At 40.5% G+C, this 19,321-nt stretch overlaps 1 protein-coding gene across 1 annotated transcript; it reads right to left on the bottom strand.

Annotated features, from left to right (window-relative positions):
- Nucleotides 1-2,543: 2,543 nt before the first annotated feature.
- Nucleotides 2,544-19,321, bottom strand: HHLA1 (HHLA1 neighbor of OC90). Its single transcript, XM_075495766.1, has 16 exons — nucleotides 19,246-19,321; nucleotides 17,744-17,803; nucleotides 16,529-16,609; nucleotides 15,991-16,074; nucleotides 15,814-15,897; nucleotides 14,391-14,474; nucleotides 13,764-13,820; nucleotides 13,569-13,655; nucleotides 12,715-12,807; nucleotides 11,392-11,589; nucleotides 11,262-11,264; nucleotides 10,770-10,841; nucleotides 10,459-10,530; nucleotides 3,235-3,391; nucleotides 2,810-2,892; nucleotides 2,544-2,587 (listed from the first exon to the last, which is right to left on the bottom strand). Exons 1-16 carry the CDS (start codon nucleotides 19,319-19,321, stop codon nucleotides 2,544-2,546), a joined length of 1,335 nt encoding a protein of 444 aa, XP_075351881.1.

Genomic DNA, 19,321 nt, shown 5'->3' on the forward strand with positions numbered 1-19,321 from the left:
TTTCAGTGGTGTCCATGACATGACAAGAGGCAGTGGGCACAAACTGAAATACAGGAGGTTCCCTCTGAACATCAGGAAACACTTTTTTACTGTGAGGGTGACTGAGCACTGGCACTGGTTGCCCAGAGAGGTTGAGGAGTCTCCCTCCCGCTCTTCTGCTTTGGAAATATTCCAAAGCCATCTGGACATGGTCCTGGACAACTGGCTCTAGGTGGTCCTGCTTGGGCAGGGGGGTGGACCAGATGACCTCCTGAGGTCCCTTCCAACCTCAACCATTCTGTGATTTTGTGATTCTGTATCGATTCAGTACTGACATGTTGCCAGGAAAAGGACAGGGTCCAGTCATACCATTTCTGTGACCAGCCCTATCAAGGAACTTTACAGAAGAGTGAAACGTGGCAGAAATTATGCCTTAATGATATGAAAATTCATTTTCATGTGAGTTTTGATGCTTCCAGTTGGAGTCTCCAGGGATTGCCCAAGGTGCATTTTTACTGCCTTGACGAATATTTTCAGCCTGACAAATTAGAGTGGGCTTGACTGGGCATAATAGTAAACATGAGTCCTCTGAGATATTGATTTGCCCATATGCCACCATCATTTCTGTACTTCTGCCAAATATGCACAGAGGCTTTGCAGGACTGAAAACCCTGGAATATGGAAAAACTTTTTTTTTTTTGAGGGCAGCCAATGCGTTCACTTTTTTCATTAAGCCTTGCTTTTTCATTCCTTCTCTTCTTTCATAGTTTTGCTCATTAATTTTAATTATTCTCCCGGGAAAGTCAAACAGTAAGTCTTAAACAACTGTGACAAGAAGGTTGTCATTCAGGACAGGGTACCATTAATCCTTTCTCAGCTCCTTTCACAAGACGCCCGTAACTATGTGATACCTTCTAATTGTCTCCCCATGAACACGCTCGGGCAGTAGCTCTCAGCCCTTTCCAAGACCTTAGAGTGGCGATGGCTGTGACCCACCCCCCTATCCCACTATAGAGAGGTTAGCACTCTGTCCAAGGACTTGTATTCCTGCAGGAAAACCCCACAATGATATCTTATAAACCCAAAAGTGTCCTTTAGCATGGAGATCAGTGCTACAACTCAGAGCTGATTAAATTCATTAAAATAATAATAAAACTATATTTTAAAAGGGAAGCCTTTTCCAAAAATATTTTTCTTTTGATATTGTCTTTTTGTTCAAACCTAAAAAATCCCAGGAAATCAAACTGATTTTAATCATTGTTTTCTCCCCTTATGTTCTTGTTTTCATGTCCTTCTTACTGAGTTCTCAGAGAACTTAATGATAAAAATGTAAGAAACAATATAATTTTTTTTTTTAAATCATGTCTTCAGACTTTGAGATGTTTTCTTCAGACTTTGGGAGGTTTTTGTGAGATTTAGAAGCAACAGTTGCACAAGGGTGTCATTCACTCAGCTCTTCACAGCAGAACTGATCGTGCCTTGGGTGAGGAGAGGTGCTGCAGAGCGAGATCTCTCCACAGTATTGCAGTACCATGGCCATGTTAATATTCCCAATTTATACATTCACTGTATCGACATTCCTATTTCTTCCACTGGCCTAACTTTCAATATCAGGTGTAACTGGTACTACTCCAATCTATCCTGCTCTTTGATATGACAGAAATGCTTCCGTCATGCTATTGGGCACAACAGTGAAATGTATTTTGGCAGAGGGCTGCTGAATCCCACCTCTCCCTGGGGACAGTGTTCCTTATGGTGCCACCTTTCTCTTTGGCTTCGTATTGCTTTGAACACATATTTCTTCAGTAAAACATCAATGTGCACCAGCTGTAGTGCAAATAATCTTTTTTTGAAATATTAATGGCTTGATGATGTACTTTGGGTTGGTAGTAGCATCCTATTGCTGCAGTGGAGCAAAATATAGGATGGTGCAATTTGTTTGGTTATTCTTTCCTTTTTTAGACTGGCTTTTAGTTCACCAGAGGTCCATATAAAGAAGGAGATGAATCTTGGTGAGCTCAAACAAATGTATCACAAAGTGAGAGTACAAGAGGTGTGAACATTTCCTTGGTCGAGCTCTGCACTAGATGAGTTGCTGAAGTAATGGGAGATTCTTGATTTGGAATAATGGATAATCTGCATGTGTTTAACACCTGGAAAAATCCTTCTTGTCTTCAGTATTTCAGGCTGCTTTTAAATTATTTTGTATTTGTTCATTTTGATTACTTTATCTTAATTGTAAATAAAACTAGAATAAACTATTTGTATTATTTAACCATATAAATAACAACCATATAAATATCCTTTATAAAATACAATTTTTAAAAGCCTTTCAATGTTTTTATTGCAGTTACATCACTTGTATAAAATACATCTGTTTTTACACATTATTTTTACAATGCCTTGCAGGAAGACACATTTCTAGGTTAACATCTGGTTAATAGCTTGTCTTGTTACAAATATTTGCAAAGAACATGTTGCATCCTGATTTTTACACTGGGAAATGAAAGAAACAACTAAAACTGCCACCAATCTTCCAATTTGCAGTAAAATTCCTCAGTGCTCTAGACCGACATACAGATGTTTTTAAGGCATTTTTGTTTTAATGCTGGAAGAACACAAGAAAACTGTCATCAGAAGAGATTTTACAAGGAAAATATTAAAAACATGCATGAAAGTTAAATAATCTTTTTTTTTTAATCCCTTAAAAATCATTATCAGATAAAATAGTTATCTGATGAAAGACAGCAAATGCTCTGTGGATATCTAAAACTTTTTATTATACTTTCATATAAAGGTGTGGAGAGATATAAAGAGAAAATATACTTACTGTGGGAGTAAGCAACTCTTTTGACTCTTTCACAGACATAACTTGCATTTTTCAAGAACCAGGAATAATATTCAACACAGTACCTAAAGACGTAGTTAAAGTTAGGAGAATAGTAGCTTGTTATCATTCATAAGCACAGCCGTATGCATATCATACTGCTAATATCGAATATGGAAATAAAAAGCTAGATTCTGACCTCAATGATGTCATTAGATATTTGGAAAAATTCAGCTGAGCTTTATTCACTTAGTTTGAATACTGGAAGCCAGATCAGGTATTGATCGGTGCACTGAGGACCCATTTGAGTCTCAGCCAGTAGCCACAGACTCTCAAAAATAAGCATTGGTGATTGAAAATTGTCATTTGAAAAAAGCCCGATGGAGTATTTTAAGCAGAGAGAGAGAGAAACTAGTGCCAGGTTTTACCTCATGGCTTCCTTTCTGGAATATCTTCTCTGACCAACACAGAGGCACAGCTGAAAAAACCTACACAGCTCCATCACACAGGGATTGATTTTTTGCACTATAAGAGTGACAGGAGGCGAGGTCCCACGGGACTCTTTGAGGATTGCCTGTGGACACCCTAGGAAAAAATACAACTCTGAACTAGCTCAAATACTTGTCCCATTAAATTTCTTGCAATGCCTTATCTGAGTTATGAGAAACATGCAGATTAATAAACTCATAAAGGTATCTTAAAATCAAATCCGAGTGAGGCAGATAATTGAAAAGAAAACAACGCACAGCCTGGCAGTTGCTTGAGTGAAAGCACATATATTCTGTTCAATGTATTATTATTTGTCATTACTGGTTAGTTACTTAAAATCATGTTGCTTTTATTTATCACAAATGTAAGGAACAACTCGAAAGATGTAATTTATTTATTGTTACCTGTTTAGATGGAGGTTCAGTTGCCACTGAAGCATCAGTTTTCCACAGTGCAAAACAGCAAGACAAAGAACAGCACTGTAGACTTATTATATTTGATATTTTCTATATGCATATGCTACTTCAATGAAAATTCACTTCCAGTTCCGCATGCTTCCCTACACCCACCCTCTAAATCTGAAGCTTAGATTAAATATGACTGAGCTAATAAAAAACCAGACTCTCACTGCTCTCTCCATCACTTTTTTTAGCCTCATTAACAAAATAAACATGATTTATGCAGAGGCTATGGCTTTCTCCCTGTCTATCTCTCCGTCTGTCATTTTTTTTTCCCTCACTTCTAGTGAATTGAATAATCAGCTAATTTCAGCCCAGTTTTTAGGAATGCGTAAAGATACTCTGGATAAATACATTCCTACAGTTTTCATGAAAACTGACAAGTAACTGGAGGAGAAAATGTCAATTTTCAATTTTTGCCTGCACTGAGAGGAAGGTAGGAATAATTTCTCCATTTTACTATTTGTTTGCCAGGAGCCAGCTGGTTAATCAGTGTTTTTTTCCTTTGAGTGAGCACCATTATATTATTTTAACTTAAGAAAAATGCAGGGAAATGGTGTACCTGGGAATGGACTCCCTCTTCCCCTCTCTTGAGCCAACTAAAAGGAAAATATCTAGTTTACTCTATTAATTTAATCTTCTGCAGTCAGCAGCAAGAGATAAACATTTGCACATGAAACATTTCATCCTGCCAGCAAATGCAGCTGTGCCAGACTGCAGAAAAAGCAATACTACAGAATAGGTGATGGCAGCTTGTAACAAAATCCTGAATTGCACTGGTTTTTCAGTGTCAAATACAATCTCTCTTCAGACTCCCTTTCTGTTATAGAAAAGAGAAAAGAAGGCAAGGTGAAAATGGGGGAAATTGAGAAAAGGTAAGGCAAAATCAAAGCTGTTTTCAATTTTTCAGGGCTTTTCTTCATCATATTAAGAGAAAAACCTAACATTTGCCATAGTCTTGTCTTCTCCAAACCATTACCTGTCACACATCATCTAGCACCTTAGCTAACAGTTGTGTTACGATGGGTCAGATTCAAAGGACTTGCTAGGAAAACAAAATGCAATATTTGCAATATGCTAAAAGGCTACCAGGGCATGGCTAAAATAGGTGTGTAGCCACCTCTCCTTTGCATATTTAATAACTGTGCTCTGAAGAGGAGGTGCTGTGTGTGAGGGCACACTTTGGGTCTCTGCAGTGAAGCCTCCTGTCCGGCAAGGCATCACATCCGACCCTGGGGAGCTGCATGCACACACATCGTGTTGTCCCCTGCACACAGCAATCCTTCCAAAGGGGTATCTCCCCTACACCAGCACTCCGAAAAATAAGGGACATCCCTGCAAACGCCACACTGGGGCTCTGTAAAGATAACCAGGGACCATCGGGGTGGAAGAGCCCGAACGTTGCGCTGCATGTTAGGGCTCTTCCACCCCAATGGGTGCATGTGAGAGGGCACATTTTGCACGGTGCGAGTGCCCCCCTCACATGCACCCATTGGGGTGGAAGAGCCCGAGCATGGAGAGCAAAGGTGGCTGCAGTGTGAGTATCAACTGTTTTTTCCATTTGTCTAACTACCAGCAGGCTTTGGCCATGTGTAGATAAACTGCCTTACGTGCAGAGTATAATCCCCTTAGACAGTGTAATTGCATTTCCAGGTTCACATGTCTCACATGCTTTATAGCTTTGGGCCATCTCATGTTATGTGATAGGAGAGGTTATGGAGGTTAAATTTAGACTAATGAAGTTCTGTTGAAATAAGCTTGAGTCGGCTAGTGCTGACAAGAAGTTTAATATAAAAAGGCATTCATGGGCAGGAGGAAAATAAAGGCTCTGCCAAACTGAAAGAGATCGCTAAAAACTCTTCTGCCAGCACTTGCCCAAGGTAGCAAGAGTCATGGAGGAGGAGTAATGGGCAGACACTTGCAGCTCCCAAACTCATGGGCCTCTCTGAAAACCAGTTGTGTGTCAAAGGCACTACACAAATATCAGGCATAATTAGTCAGGGATGGGCAAGAGCAAGCCCCATTTCCCTTAATCTTAGAAGCTTTGCATAAACGTCATTAGGCTTTGTCCACTTAATAGCATTTGACTCACCTTGATTTTTTTCATTCGATGGCAATTAAAAATTAATGATTTCTTGTTTTAATAAACACTCTTCATGTTAATAACCGAACATCAGAGCAATGACGTTTTAATATAAGTTGTCCATGAAAAGTAATGTTAGAGTTGCTGTGAATAATTAAAAGTTGCTAAAGGCCACCCTCCAACGAATCTCAGTCTCCACTGAAGTGGGTGCTCGCTATCCTGCCTCACAGGTGTTAAATGCTTTACTCAAGCTATGTGTTTTGCCAGCAGAAATTCAGCTTTATCTAAATGTAAATTGAATGACTGCAATTTCAATTTGGATTCATCTATGTGGGAAAGAGAAGTCAAATAAAAAAGCTGAAAGTTAAACAATTACTTTTGTTTTCATTTTTGACAGTCACTTAATTTTAAATAAATGCTGCATTTCCATACTACTATATTTATTTAATGCTGAAATTCTCTTTCAATTAATGTTGTATTTAAATTTATTTGGATTGGATAGTATACTCACATCATATTGTTGAAATTAAAATTTTCAGTGCTTCATAGTGATGTTTTATCCCTTCTGCAATAAATTTCTACTGTGAAATGTATTTTTTGTATTCAATTCATAAGTTCCTACAGATTTGGATTGAAATAAAAAAAAGAATTAAAAGTAGGAATTTATTTCAGAAGTTTCTTTTCTAAGAATTTTCTTTCCTAAGAACTTCAGTCAGTCAAAAAGGCCAGAAAACGCAGGAACCACATCTCCCTGTGCAGAGCTTTGCTCTTGTCTATTTGAAATTACCATGTTACTTTCACAGGCAGATAAGTGACCAATTCTTGCTGCAGTAAACAGACTTTTCTATTATTCACTCAATATCACATCTCTCTGACACTGAGATTAAATTTTGCTGCCAGTGAAAAGCAGTATTATGGCTACTGTGAATAATTCAGACTTACAATATCCCTCCCTGCATGCTCTAATATGCACACTTGCATATTTTATCAGTTGGCATCCACTTTTGTGATTTAAGAAATGTCTTCTTGGAATAATGTCTCAGTCTTCAGAGCATTGTGGATGCCCTTCATTGCTTTGTCATCCCACTATTCGATTTATTTCCTCAAATGCATGATTGATATATGCAGCTAGACGGCCTCTGTCATCATGGTTTCTGATAGAGAGGCATTTAGTGACTCTCCATTCTCCGATCTCATTGAAATCCATGTTTCCCAGCCTTTTCAAAATGGGCTGGTTCCCAGTCCTAGGTTCTCCGGGGTCTATAGTGTTGCCCACCAGGCAGCAGTTGGCACATGAACAAACTCTGGACTGTGGACGCCACAAGTCCAGTCACACACTCCAGCAATTTCCAGTTGCTCAAAGTCCTCAAGTCAAACTCACCCAAAGCAAACAAGACATGCAGAGAACTTTGGTTTTGTGCAGAATTTTTGATGGATGAGAATTACCATAGCATATTCCTCTGTTCGCAATCAAGATAAGAAGACCTAGTTCATCTTAAATTCTCTTCACACCATCAAGAGTGTCAAGAAGTCAAACTATATTCATGTGATATGACATTGGCTCATTTTCTTCATGTAACCAATGTATGTCATGGGGGATAAGATGAGGACTCTGGTATTTTGAGGTCTTTAAACAGAAGTAAAATGAGAGAAAGATCAAAAAAGGATATTTGGCTACCTATCTCCGTGGTTCGAAAAGCCTCTTATATTAAGAACTGCTCCTTGGCTCAGCACCAGTGAGTCTTCTTGGAAACATGTCTCAGTAGATAGTTTTTTTACTGCAGTGTTCTCAGGCCTCCCAGGCAATTACTTCCTCCCCCTCCTCCCTGACACTGCCTTTCTGCAGGACTTGTGTTTGTATGATCACTTGATGCTGTTGTCAAACTTTGTTTTTCATGGTCAGTATTTTTAACTCTGACAACATTATTTACTTCTGAAAATAGGTGCCCCACTGAGTGGTATGCTCTCAAATGCTTTCTTTTCTAATAGTATGAGTGAAAAAGAATTAAAAAAAGAAAAAAAAGAAAAAAAGAAGACAAGCAACCCAACATATGCTGATAAACTGAGCCAACCTGAACATAACTGGGAACTATGAAAAACCTGATCAGAATCAGCAAAAGCTACAAAACCTAACAGCACAGGATCCTGGTCTTGGATTGCTGCAATAGGCAACGACAGCAAAACCAAGGGAAAAAGCAAATGACACCAAAACTGTAAGATACTACTGCTCATCTACTATGTGATTATTCCCAGTGACAGAAAAATTGAAGATTTGTGAAAGAAACTTTCTCTCTGACTGAAATATGTTTACCCCCCCAAAAAAACCTTTACAGACAAGTAAAGTTGTGTTGGAATTCAGCAATGAGCAGAGAGAAGTCAGTATTCAAAATATCATTAGAAATTGTGAGATTAGCAGGGAATCCAGGTCAGAACTTGGATTTTAAGCCTCCAAGTAACCCCAAAATGAAGACCTGAGGGTTGCCTGTGTGGACCCAGGGAGCTGGCTGCCTCCCCGATGCTCTGGGTCAGCTCCACTAGCAGAGAAGGACCACAAGGCTGCGGTTTCCCTTCGTGCAAAAACCTGCTGATGATGCTGTTTGCCACTTTGCCCCTTCTGTTTTGACAGGCTAACTATCAGCAGCAGTTTTCTCTGAGATCGATTTATTAAGAATCCATGTCAAAGACCCATGATTTCCTTTGACAATACCAGAATGGTGCAGTTTCCTACTAATCCATCACAAACCATATAATCAGCATTTCTCTTTGCTCTCCTCGCCTACCATCCTTCAGAATTTGCAGGCATTTATTTTCTCATATGATCAAATTTTTTTGTTCTATTTCCTAGAAGTCCAGACAGAGCTTTGAAAAAGTATTCTTTAAGTGGCATTTTAGTTCTTTGGACTCCTCTGGTTTTATCTATAATATCAAGTCCAAATGATACTGAAGACCCCTGCAATTTAGTCCGATATATTATCTTTGCACTACCCAGCCTTTATGCTTCTCTTAGTCGCCACAGAAACACAAGCAGTTGATGGACAGATTTCCACAATTCCCTCTGGCAGTCCTCACCACCCAGCAAGACTCATGGTCCCACTCATTTGTGGTAGCAGCAGAGTCAACTTCAACGGGAGGACCAAGGACAGGCTCTTCCCAGAGCGTCCCATGAGCTCATAGCTCCATCACAGCTCTAAGCAGTCAAACTGGCAGGACGTAGTCTTAATGTCAGGAAACCTTGGAACTGAGCCACCTGCTTATTCTGGAAAATTGGGGACCATTTTTTTCCTTTCTAGACTTAAGCTGAGCACAGGCATTGCCCCAGCTTCACGCACTACAGGAGTTTTCACACCAACCTCAGTGGTAGCTACCAAATGTCTCTTCTCTCCCTAAAAAGATTATGTGGCACTGAACAGCAGATAATCACTATCAGAGTCTGGACTATAGGCACGTAGATTTTGTCTGGATCCCAGAACAGCCAGGCTGTATTTTCCCTCCAAATACAACAGCAATATGAAATCAGAATAATACTGATATGCTTTCTGTATTAGTATCAATGCTGGAACATATACACCAACGTATCCCTCAAATTTACTTCCTTAACTACCAGGTTAATGGGGAGCATATAACCAGGAACTGTGACATACCTGCAACTTCAGCTGTACCTTGACCCCTGCTCAGCTGGCCAAGTGGCTCGGTTTCCAGTGTGGCCACTGGGAGCAAGGACACCAGACTGGGAGTGGAAGGACCCCAAGGGTACTAAAGATGTCTACAGGATGGAGTGCATTTTACCTAGTTTTAGATGTCCATGATGCTGGTACCTAGAGCTGAACTAGACGTCTTCAGTCCCCGAGACTGGGATTTGCAGCTGAGATTTATTCCCATTGTACTCCTGAGCTCTGCTCCTACTTTGCAAATTTGGGAGTAGGTAGCCTGGACTCAGACACACAAATGCTCAGCATCCCAAGTAGGTGCTGAACTCTCCCAGAGTTCAGACTCCCCTTCTGGCCTTAAATCAGGACCAGTTTTTCAAAGCATATAACCTCTTACTAAATACTTAAATGTAAATATAATTTTATTGCCAACATGAGTATATGATACTTATAAGTGGAGTCGCACATCATCATGGATTTACCATGCTGAGCTCTTAAATTCTAACTATTTTGGTGCTTAAAAGGAAGAACCGAGCTTTCCTGAAAATCTAGTTGATAATGATCCTTTTTTAGGTGAAGAACTTTGCTGTATTGTAAATTCAGGGCAATTCTGGAGATTTCATGTGGCATGGATTGACTTAATAATTTTATTTGTACCAATAGGGAGATTTAAAGCATGATACTTTCTTTTGGAATAAATGAATTTTAAGATTCTTCAATAACCAATCCATGTCAAAATTGACACAGGGAGTACATATGTTAATTCTGTTATCATAGTATAGTTTATGTTTTGAATGTGCGATTGTGTATGATTCACAAACAAATATGGAAGCAGTGCCTTATACAGGCTGGGTGTTTTACATACATAAGATATCACGTAAATTAAACGCGTGTTGTTTCTGCATGGGAGAATTTGCATATTTATATACTTTCAAACATACTACTGTTTTTGCTGCATGAGGTGCAGCTACTTACTGGTAGCTGAGTAAAGTTTCAGTGTCACACCAGGCCTGTAGGGTCGTGTAGACAGTACTGAGGAAGGCAAATCTGAAGGAGGGAAAAGAATATAAGTTGCCTTGACACCTTAACAGGAAAAAAAATAAAGGAAGGTTGATTGAAAGAATAACAGAAAAAAAAAAAGCTGAAGTCACAGACCACTAATAAACACTTACATAGACACTGATGTATAAATACATTCACAGTCACCTATTTATATATATATATTATTTTCTATTTCATAAATGTGCCAGCTGACACACTTTGTTATTATCCCAGATCAATCTCACCTGGCTCTGTTTGCATCAGTTTGCTGGTTTCTTGAGGAGACACTGTCTGCATCCAAAATGCATACACATCAGCTATGGGAACAGAAAGACACATGCTTCATGTCATTCGGGATATTTGTTATTTATCTGTCTACTGAGAACTGCTATATATGAGACAGCCCAACAGCCAGTCCCTCACCCAGTACTTCCAGTGGCATATAAAAATGTCAAGATGAAAAAGGAAGGACAAAAGCTGTACTTTGCTAGATCTTGAAAAGTCCAAGGGCTAGGGAAAAGTAGGATTTGAAGAAGGTATGTTTAGGGGAGACCAAGAGAAGCAGCTCTATATTGCTTTTTCACAAGTCTGCTCACCACATTTGGAGCAAAATGTGAGTGAAGACCTGGGTGGCAAAGGTGTCTGTGAGGAGCAAGGCTTAGTTTTTCCCCAAAGGCTACGAAACTACAAATGGACCCTATAACTGATTTTAGCACTTCCACAATAAAAAAATCTACCCACTAGTGACCCAGAGTGGGTCTCCCTGAAGGGCCTCCCAACCTCAACCTCAGAGATGTGGTTACAGCTTTTGGCCAAACTCCCCGCTAGCAGGATAAAGTGGGTGTCACTCCTTCTTGCCGTACTCACTGGGGCTGGGCTGCAGGGCTGGCGATGGGGCCGAGCTCCCCGCAGCAGTCGGAGGGGGTCCAGCCATGCCTTGGGGTCTGGAAGCGTCCACGTGTGGTGAGGGAAACCCTGATCCTTTTGTTTCAACCGTCTTTGGCCACGGTGGGAACCTTGTGGTGAGGATTTCCTCCCCTTGCTGGTCAAGAGGGATCCTGGTAGCTGGGGAAGCAGAAGAGACAGAGGGAGGGCACCAGCAACGCACTGTGGATGCTGGTGCCCCATGGCAGCAGTGAGCGTAACACTCTGGGGACAATAATATCTAAAATACACCCAGAAAATCCCATCTACTCCTTGAGTGCTTCCCCTGGCCGGTGAGTGGCCACCTTTCCATTTACTTTTAAAAATTATGTTTGTTCTTTTCTTTCCAAGAAAAGATAGGGAGTGCCAATAAAGTCTGAATTTTAACTAAGAACATTTTAATGTGCAAGTTTTCATAAACAAAAAAAGAAACTGAAATCTTCCTTCAAAGTGTTGGGGTTATTTTTCTTCACATAAATTATTTTTTATTTCCTAAACGGCTTCAGTACAGAGGAAAGACATGAAAGCTGTTGTCTATGTGAAGGGGAGCAGGCAGGTACTGGAGGGCAGATACTGGAATTTGAGAACTGATGACATTTTGTGGCAGGAGTGACATTCGGGGCTGGAAGAGATAACAAAGATTGGTATGTGGCTGAGCAAAATAAAGGAACTTATAAAAAGCAGACTGACTAGGGAAATACAGAAATTTTGTTGTAGACATGCAGCTGCAGTGATGAGGAGGTATGAAGTAAAACTCTGAATTTCTCTTTGCTGCTGCTACATGCATGCAAGTAGTAGTAGATTTGCTTTTTGGCTTTCACAATGAAGCAGACTAGCACTTTTCTATCTTGTAGCCTTGTGGCAAAGCTAAATGCACTGAAGTTTATGAAATATTTAGGTACTCACAAGTGAACATCATATAAAGTCAAAGACAGAGAAAAAAATGGGAAATTTACAGTAAGAAAGGAGAGGAAACAATTTGAACAATCTTTTTCTAAGTTTAAAAACAACAACCTTTTTTTTTACTTCTCTGCCTCCTTAGAAAACTTCTTTTTCTAATACAAATGGCAAAAAAAAAAGTCTTTTTATAATAGTTTTTCTATCCTCCAGCTATTGAGTGCATTACTGACCTTGTTTAGGACAAGCTTTTATCTTACTCTGTAATTATAGTTCAACATCACAGTGCTGCACAGCAAACATACATGATCACTTGTCAAGACATTAATCAAGGAGAATATAAATTTAGGTCTGACAATATTTGCTTACTTTTAAGTGTCCACACATGTTCTGCTGATGGATCCACCTTTTTGTTTGGGTCTTCCTGTAATTTCATGAAACTTGAAAAAAACGAATCTAGATCTTTGAGGTATGAGAAGATAGGGTTAGTGATGGACGCTTACCATCCATCGCATATTGTGTGATAAAAAGGAAAGAAATCAGGTTCTGGTATAAAATAAACAGCTGTTGTCCTTTTAAATAAAAGTCATTTTTGGCAAAGTGTCTTTGATTTTTTTTTTTTTTTTAAAGGACTGAAACATCCTACAGCTTTCAACACAGGTAAACTTGACACTGATTTCACTGCCTGCCTCTTTTAATCAAGCATTGAAAATGAGAAATAGTCATGGGCAGCAATGAGAGGTGCAGCTTTGGGTGGAGGAGCCACACGGCATACTGGCTGAATATATTCAACTCCTTTCTGAAGGTAACTCATGTAAAGGTAGGAGATAATTTGTGGTGAGATTTAAGGGAGGTACCCGTTTAGACTAAGAGCATCAGGGAGCCTCCCCAGTCCAATGCTGAGTTCTGTAAAAGCTCTCATCCCAGGAGGTCTTGTTTGTTCCTCTACTCAAAGAACTCGTAGGTAATACTTTAAAAGTTTGTAAAATGTACTTATATTTCTAATATAAATATTATATTACACTTCTAATAATATAAAATCTTGTTCTATTTTAATGCTAAAATATACGATAACATATTAATATATATAAGTAATAATAAAAATATAAAATAATATTTAAAAATATTTTTACATGATGAAGATGGAGTATTCATTGCAAATGCTACCTGGACATGATTTTCATTGTTGTTCTGTTTTCTTTGATTCCCCAGGATGTACTTACCCAGGTCAGAAGATGTGTTACTGGAAAATGTGTAATTGATAACAGGAGACTTCTCCAGCATTTCCCAAAAGTCAGACAGATTTCTACCTGCAAATAGAAACGCTTACAAATATCAAGAAAGGCTTGTTCCTAGTATAAGTTGTCACCAAGAGTAAATAGGGCAATATTCTGGGGTGGAATGGTTTTAATGTTTACCTGTCTGCCCTGTCATCACACAGATGTAGATACAATCTGAATCATTGCTCTGATGCACTGAAAGGCAAAAAAATGTAAAACAGATCATCGTTACCAGTTTTCATTACATGATATTATCTACAACAGTTGAAAACACAAACACAAAATGGTATGTAGCTACCACAACTGGCCAAATATTTTCCTTCTGATCTGATTTTTGACGAAAACCTTGAACCAGCACCAAATCCAAACGCTAATATTTCCAAGGGAAATGTTTCTATCTAATTAAAATTCTAAATTACAAGTATTTTTACATGGAAAAAAAATTCTTCAGATAATATAGCCCATAATTATTATTTGGCAATCATAATTCCCCAAAATACCAGTATTTAATAATAATTCACCAAAATTTCAAAGAAAACAGAGCTGTTCATAGAAACATGTATGTCTCTATACTATATATATACACATTATATATGTATCTTGTTCCTCTAAGGAGAATTTGTTTACAACTGTAGTCCATGCTTTGCAAGAAAAATGCTACTGAGTAAGAGCAATAGGCTTTTACACAAATTTCTCTGCTTGTTTCCATGCCAGGAGTAAATCAGACAAATAAGACAATGATAAATGTTGAAAGAAAATGCAAACCTGAGAGAATAGAAGTGGATTTGAAAATTTCTGTGAGATAACTGGTGGAGTTTCCAATAGTATCAACAAGTAAAGCTGTAAAATCTAGACAACAAAATAGAGAAAGGTTATGATTCACAACACATATTCTATCATCTATGCTAAGTCAAAAAATCACTCTTATAAATGATCATATATTGGGTATAAGCTTGTACATGACAATGTTTAAAATATTTTAAAATTCAAAATGTTTCTGCTGAATGGGAATGGACTTAAGAAGCCACTGGAATACTCTGCAGAGGTATATTTCAAAGATGACATCCAAAATAGCACAAATGTGCCTAAAAGTAAACTTAAATGGAATTTATCCATTCAAGGGAACAATTTAAAGTAACACTCTACTTAGTCTGTTTAAACGTAGAAGGAGAATCAAAGCTTGTAGGCTTTGCCTGCACTAACTGCCTATCTGCCATGTAGGACCTTCCAGGAGGCATCTGATTGTCTCCTCTGAGGTCTCCTTCAGACATACCGATGATGCTGTTGTCAGCTCAAAAAATGGCTAGTGGTAGTGGTGTTATGTCTTTTTCATAATAGGGTCTAGAAGTAACAGGTCAGTGTTCTCACTTAGAGAGTGACGGACGCGAGCCCTGTGTTGGGCACTCAATTTCTACTACTTGGGAGGATGGTCTAATCACTAAAATATTCTGGATTTGGGGCAGAAAGATTAAAGTTTCTCCATTATCCTCCAAGGCAGACTGGGTCATTATGCAATAAGGCTTGTGAGATGTGTGGGTCCAGAAAAAGCCATGAAAGCCATTGTGCCTCATGTGTGTGGTCATCACATGCAGCTTCGAGTGTATGGGTTCTGGTCCCTAGCTGGTCGCCAGTGTTAAATACTGTGAGATCAGGGGTCTGAATGAGGATTATAGGTGAAGGATTTGCCCAACAGCATTTTAGACTCCATTAAACAGCTCTATGAAGAAGTTAATCCTTGCTTTTCACTCCAGTTGGGCTCATTGAAGTTATTGGAGTCTATTGGTGCAGAGAAGCCCTTGACCATCTCCTGCGGGCTATTTCAGAAGAGTGAAAGTGGCTAAGGTAATGTGTCATACATTGCTGGGTTGTCTCTCCTGCACTGCTCTTTTTCTTCCGAGGAGGAAAGGGAGGTCTTTCTGTCGGGTAAAGCACGCAGGTTGCTTGACTGTTGGCTCCATCCCAGACTGGGTGGCTGGGTGCAGCCATCTGAGACTGAGTTCATCGAGTCTCCCCCAAGGTTCAGAGCAGCCAAGGTTCAGCCACTCATCGTGACTAATGGCTGTTGACCTCAGTATGGCGATGCTGCTCATAAGGATGAAGTCTGCAGAATTCAGGCTACACCTTTCAGCTCCAAAGGAAATAATTCAGCTTAAGCACATGCAATTGCCAACCTCTCTTATGTACCCACCTGTCAAGTCATTTGTCACATTGTTCAAACAGTAGCAGTAATGCATAGGGAACTTGCCAGGGTCGACATTTTTCACGTTAGAAACTGTAAGGAGAGACAGAGAAAAATCAGTATCTTGATGCACAGACTGTGTAAGAGAAAACGCTCCTGTGCGGAGCAAAGCGCCGAGACACTCACTGTTATAAATGGTGACTGACACTTTGTGGAAGGCAAATGAGCTGTAAGACGTGACACTCAGCAAAGAGAAGAGTTTTTTGGTACCTGCAGAAACACATGCCCATGGTATTAGTGGTTGGAACAAATTATGAGAACAGCATGTTTTGACTCTGCTCATTTAATTTCTAAAAGAATCCTGAGGTGCTGATACTATACAGCTGCCTGAGACTCAATTCTTTCTCATTTCCACTGAGGGACGGATCATTTGTATTACTTTTTTTTTTTTTTTAATTCAAACCTACACTGGATTATAAAGTGCTTCCTAAAGGCATCCCATAAGTAATTATGTTGTGTCTATATATAAACACACACTAATTTCCAAATTCTTTGGGGCAGACAGCTATCTGCATTATAAATGCGCAAGGGTAACTTGCTCCTAGAATCAATTCTGGAGGCAGACAGCATGCATTTATGGCTTCTCCTGCTAACACCATTAGTCCTTTATCTCATTCACCGCCGGGCTGACAGCCTGCGTGACCTCCCGGCCTTGTCACATTACCTCTGAGCGCGGTGCTCAGCATACCGTTCACCAGCTCTGTCAGGTTAATAGCAGCCAGATCCACGGACTTCGCAGGCAGCTCTGAAACAGAAGGGGTCTCTGAGCAGTTGGCTGCACAAGGGTTTAAGGAGATGGCCGTTCATCCCCTGCTTCTATATGGCAAAATACTTCCAGAATGGGAAAAGCAAAATGAGCAGATTATATATCGGCATGCACTGAAAAACCTGTGGTGAGAAAATAAAGATGCCGAGAGTGCAGAAAGGAGTCTGGAAAATAACAAGATAAAGCGGGCAGTGCAATGGTAGGGCAAAATTTAGGTCAGGCTCGATGTTGCCTGTTCCCTTGAGCATGCCCTTGAGCAGGCTGCCAGGGAGCCCAAGCCAGTCCTGACGTTTTGGTGCCCCCTCGTGCTGGGCGATGTGTATTTACTGCCAAAATTGCAGCAGATCTCTCTTTGCAGATCACAAATGGAGGCCAAAGTACCTGGGAAATGTTCCCCCTTCCCCAATGCTACATAGAACTGGGATGAAAATTTTTTCATCCCAGATTTTTTTTTTTTTTTCAGCTACCTTAATGGCTATACTGCTACGACAGAATAAATTGACTGTAGCTGAATCACACATGTTTTCTTGCTGTTGATGTTGCTTATTTGTTTTTCTCAAGTCAAAATTTCTGAAGATGTTCTTTTGCTTCCCTCCCACAAAGTCATGCAGAAGCAGAGCAGTATGGTATCTCTGGGTGTGCGAGGAGGAGGGTCTATGTGTGCGTGACAGAGAGAAAAAACAGAGCAGGACGGAAAAAGAAGCACAGAAAGCCAAGATGAGAACAAAATCAAATTTGAGGAGAATACAATTTTCTGATGACATCAGTATTATTTTTAACCAATTTGAAACCAAGCTGCACCCCAGGGCTAGAAGCAGGGCTTGTCCACAGCGTAGAAGAGAGAAAAGGGAAAACAAAAGGGAAAGGAGAGCTGGGAAGGAGAGAAAGGAAAAAGAGAAAACAACATTTTAGATTCCTGGAAGGATGGAGGTTAAACTGGCCAGGGCCCTGGGTAAGCCCTGTGTTGGGTGAGGAGCCCTTGCAGCAGTGGTGGGTTGGGGCTCACAGACTCTGCAGGAGAAGGGCCCATCTGCCACCACCTCCGTGTCCAGTACAATACCTCCCACTCCATTAACACCCCCACACAGGGTCTCCTGACATGCTGCTTGTTACCTGCGGTAGCCAGCACTGCAACTTGCTTCTCTTTCTTATTTTCTCTTCTTATGCATGAAGCTGTGAAGTGAAGAAAGAGACAGAGAAACAGTTTTCCCTGTTGAGCTACCAAGCAACTCTCTGTTGAGCTCTCTGCCTGGGTTACTTTGCCACTCTCATCCATGTTAGCTCAGAAACCAATGGATATTTGCACTGCAAAGCAGGCCACTGAGTATTCACAACAGCAGCTGATCAAGCTCCTAAGAATAAAGATGTCCTAAAGGACTTGCCAGGTCCTTTAGCTGCCAGCTAAAGAAAGAAAACAGATTAAATATCAGAGCTTGCCCCCTCAACTTAAGAATCAAAAGAAAAAAATAGTAGCAAACTGTTGTAGAGGTCTGCACTAGGCTTGCACACGACATTGACTGCAATGTACATAGTATAATAAGGCCAAATCTAAACAAATCTTCACAGGCTGTGTGCACGGTTGTTATTCAGAGCAGTCATTCAACTGAGTACTGTTCTCAAGAGCTGTGTTGTGGGAGCAATGAACTGGAGCTGGTCTCAGGAGATTGGACTCACTTCCTGGGATTCCCTCAGTGACCAACAAGGGCAAGGTGCAGGGCAGCGATTTAGACACCACAGGACAAGTTGAAGTGCAGGAGTTTGGTGCTTAGGCTCCCTATCCCATCAGAGGAGAGTGCCTCCAAAGAGTAATCCATAAGGCTCCCCAAATGAGCCAGTGCTAACAAATGCTGAACTCCCATATCCCTCTGAAGCTTCAGCTTCTCAGTCTATCCACGCTCCCCAGAGAGAAGTCCTCTCCTGGGAGCTGGTGGTGAGGAGGGCTTACCTCAGTGGTGGTAATGCCCCCCTCCCTGTTATAACCTAATGGGCAGAGCTCTCACCAGAGAGCAGGAACCCGGGGTTCAATTTCTTCTTCAGCAAGAGGAAAACTGTAGGACAGGAAGCAGCAGAAGGCAGAGGAGATGAGACTGTATGATCTGGCTGTTTGTACCTAAACTGGTGAAACCTGAGTGCTTGTCCTTATTCGTACAAAAATCTATGCCTTGTGCAGAAGACAATTGCTGGATACATTTCTCTTTTTCCTTCTCTCTTTATATGTATATAAAGGAAAAATGCCCTGTAGAGAATCCATGGTACAAGGCCTGTAAATTGTCACTCCTCATACAGTGCTAGTCAGCTGTATTAATAACTCTCACTTAGTATGAGCTAAATTTGGACTGACAATCTAGGTGGTAGGAGCTCTTCCAACCCTTCTCTCTCTTTCCATATAAACCTTTCTGACTCAAGATTCATGGCATGGGAGCCAAGAGTAGACCTTTGCCATCATCTGGTCTGCCCTGCTGCATGGCACCCGCCCTGGAGCTCCAGCCCATCAGCCTTGCCTACGCAGGGTGAAAGAAATAAGCCTGACACAGATGTGGGAATGGGGCTATGGGAGCAACTGGGAAAGAGACACTTGGGTTATTCCCTGGGGAGCACCAAACCATTGTCCTTACCTGTGTTGCAAACCAGAAAGAGACACAGAAATCCCAGGCTCATCTTCACTGGCACATGCCAGCAGAACCACTGCAT

The sequence above is a fragment of the Mycteria americana genome, chromosome 2 (assembly GCF_035582795.1).
Source record: "Mycteria americana isolate JAX WOST 10 ecotype Jacksonville Zoo and Gardens chromosome 2, USCA_MyAme_1.0, whole genome shotgun sequence".
In the NCBI taxonomy this organism is placed as follows: domain Eukaryota; kingdom Metazoa; phylum Chordata; class Aves; order Ciconiiformes; family Ciconiidae; genus Mycteria; species Mycteria americana.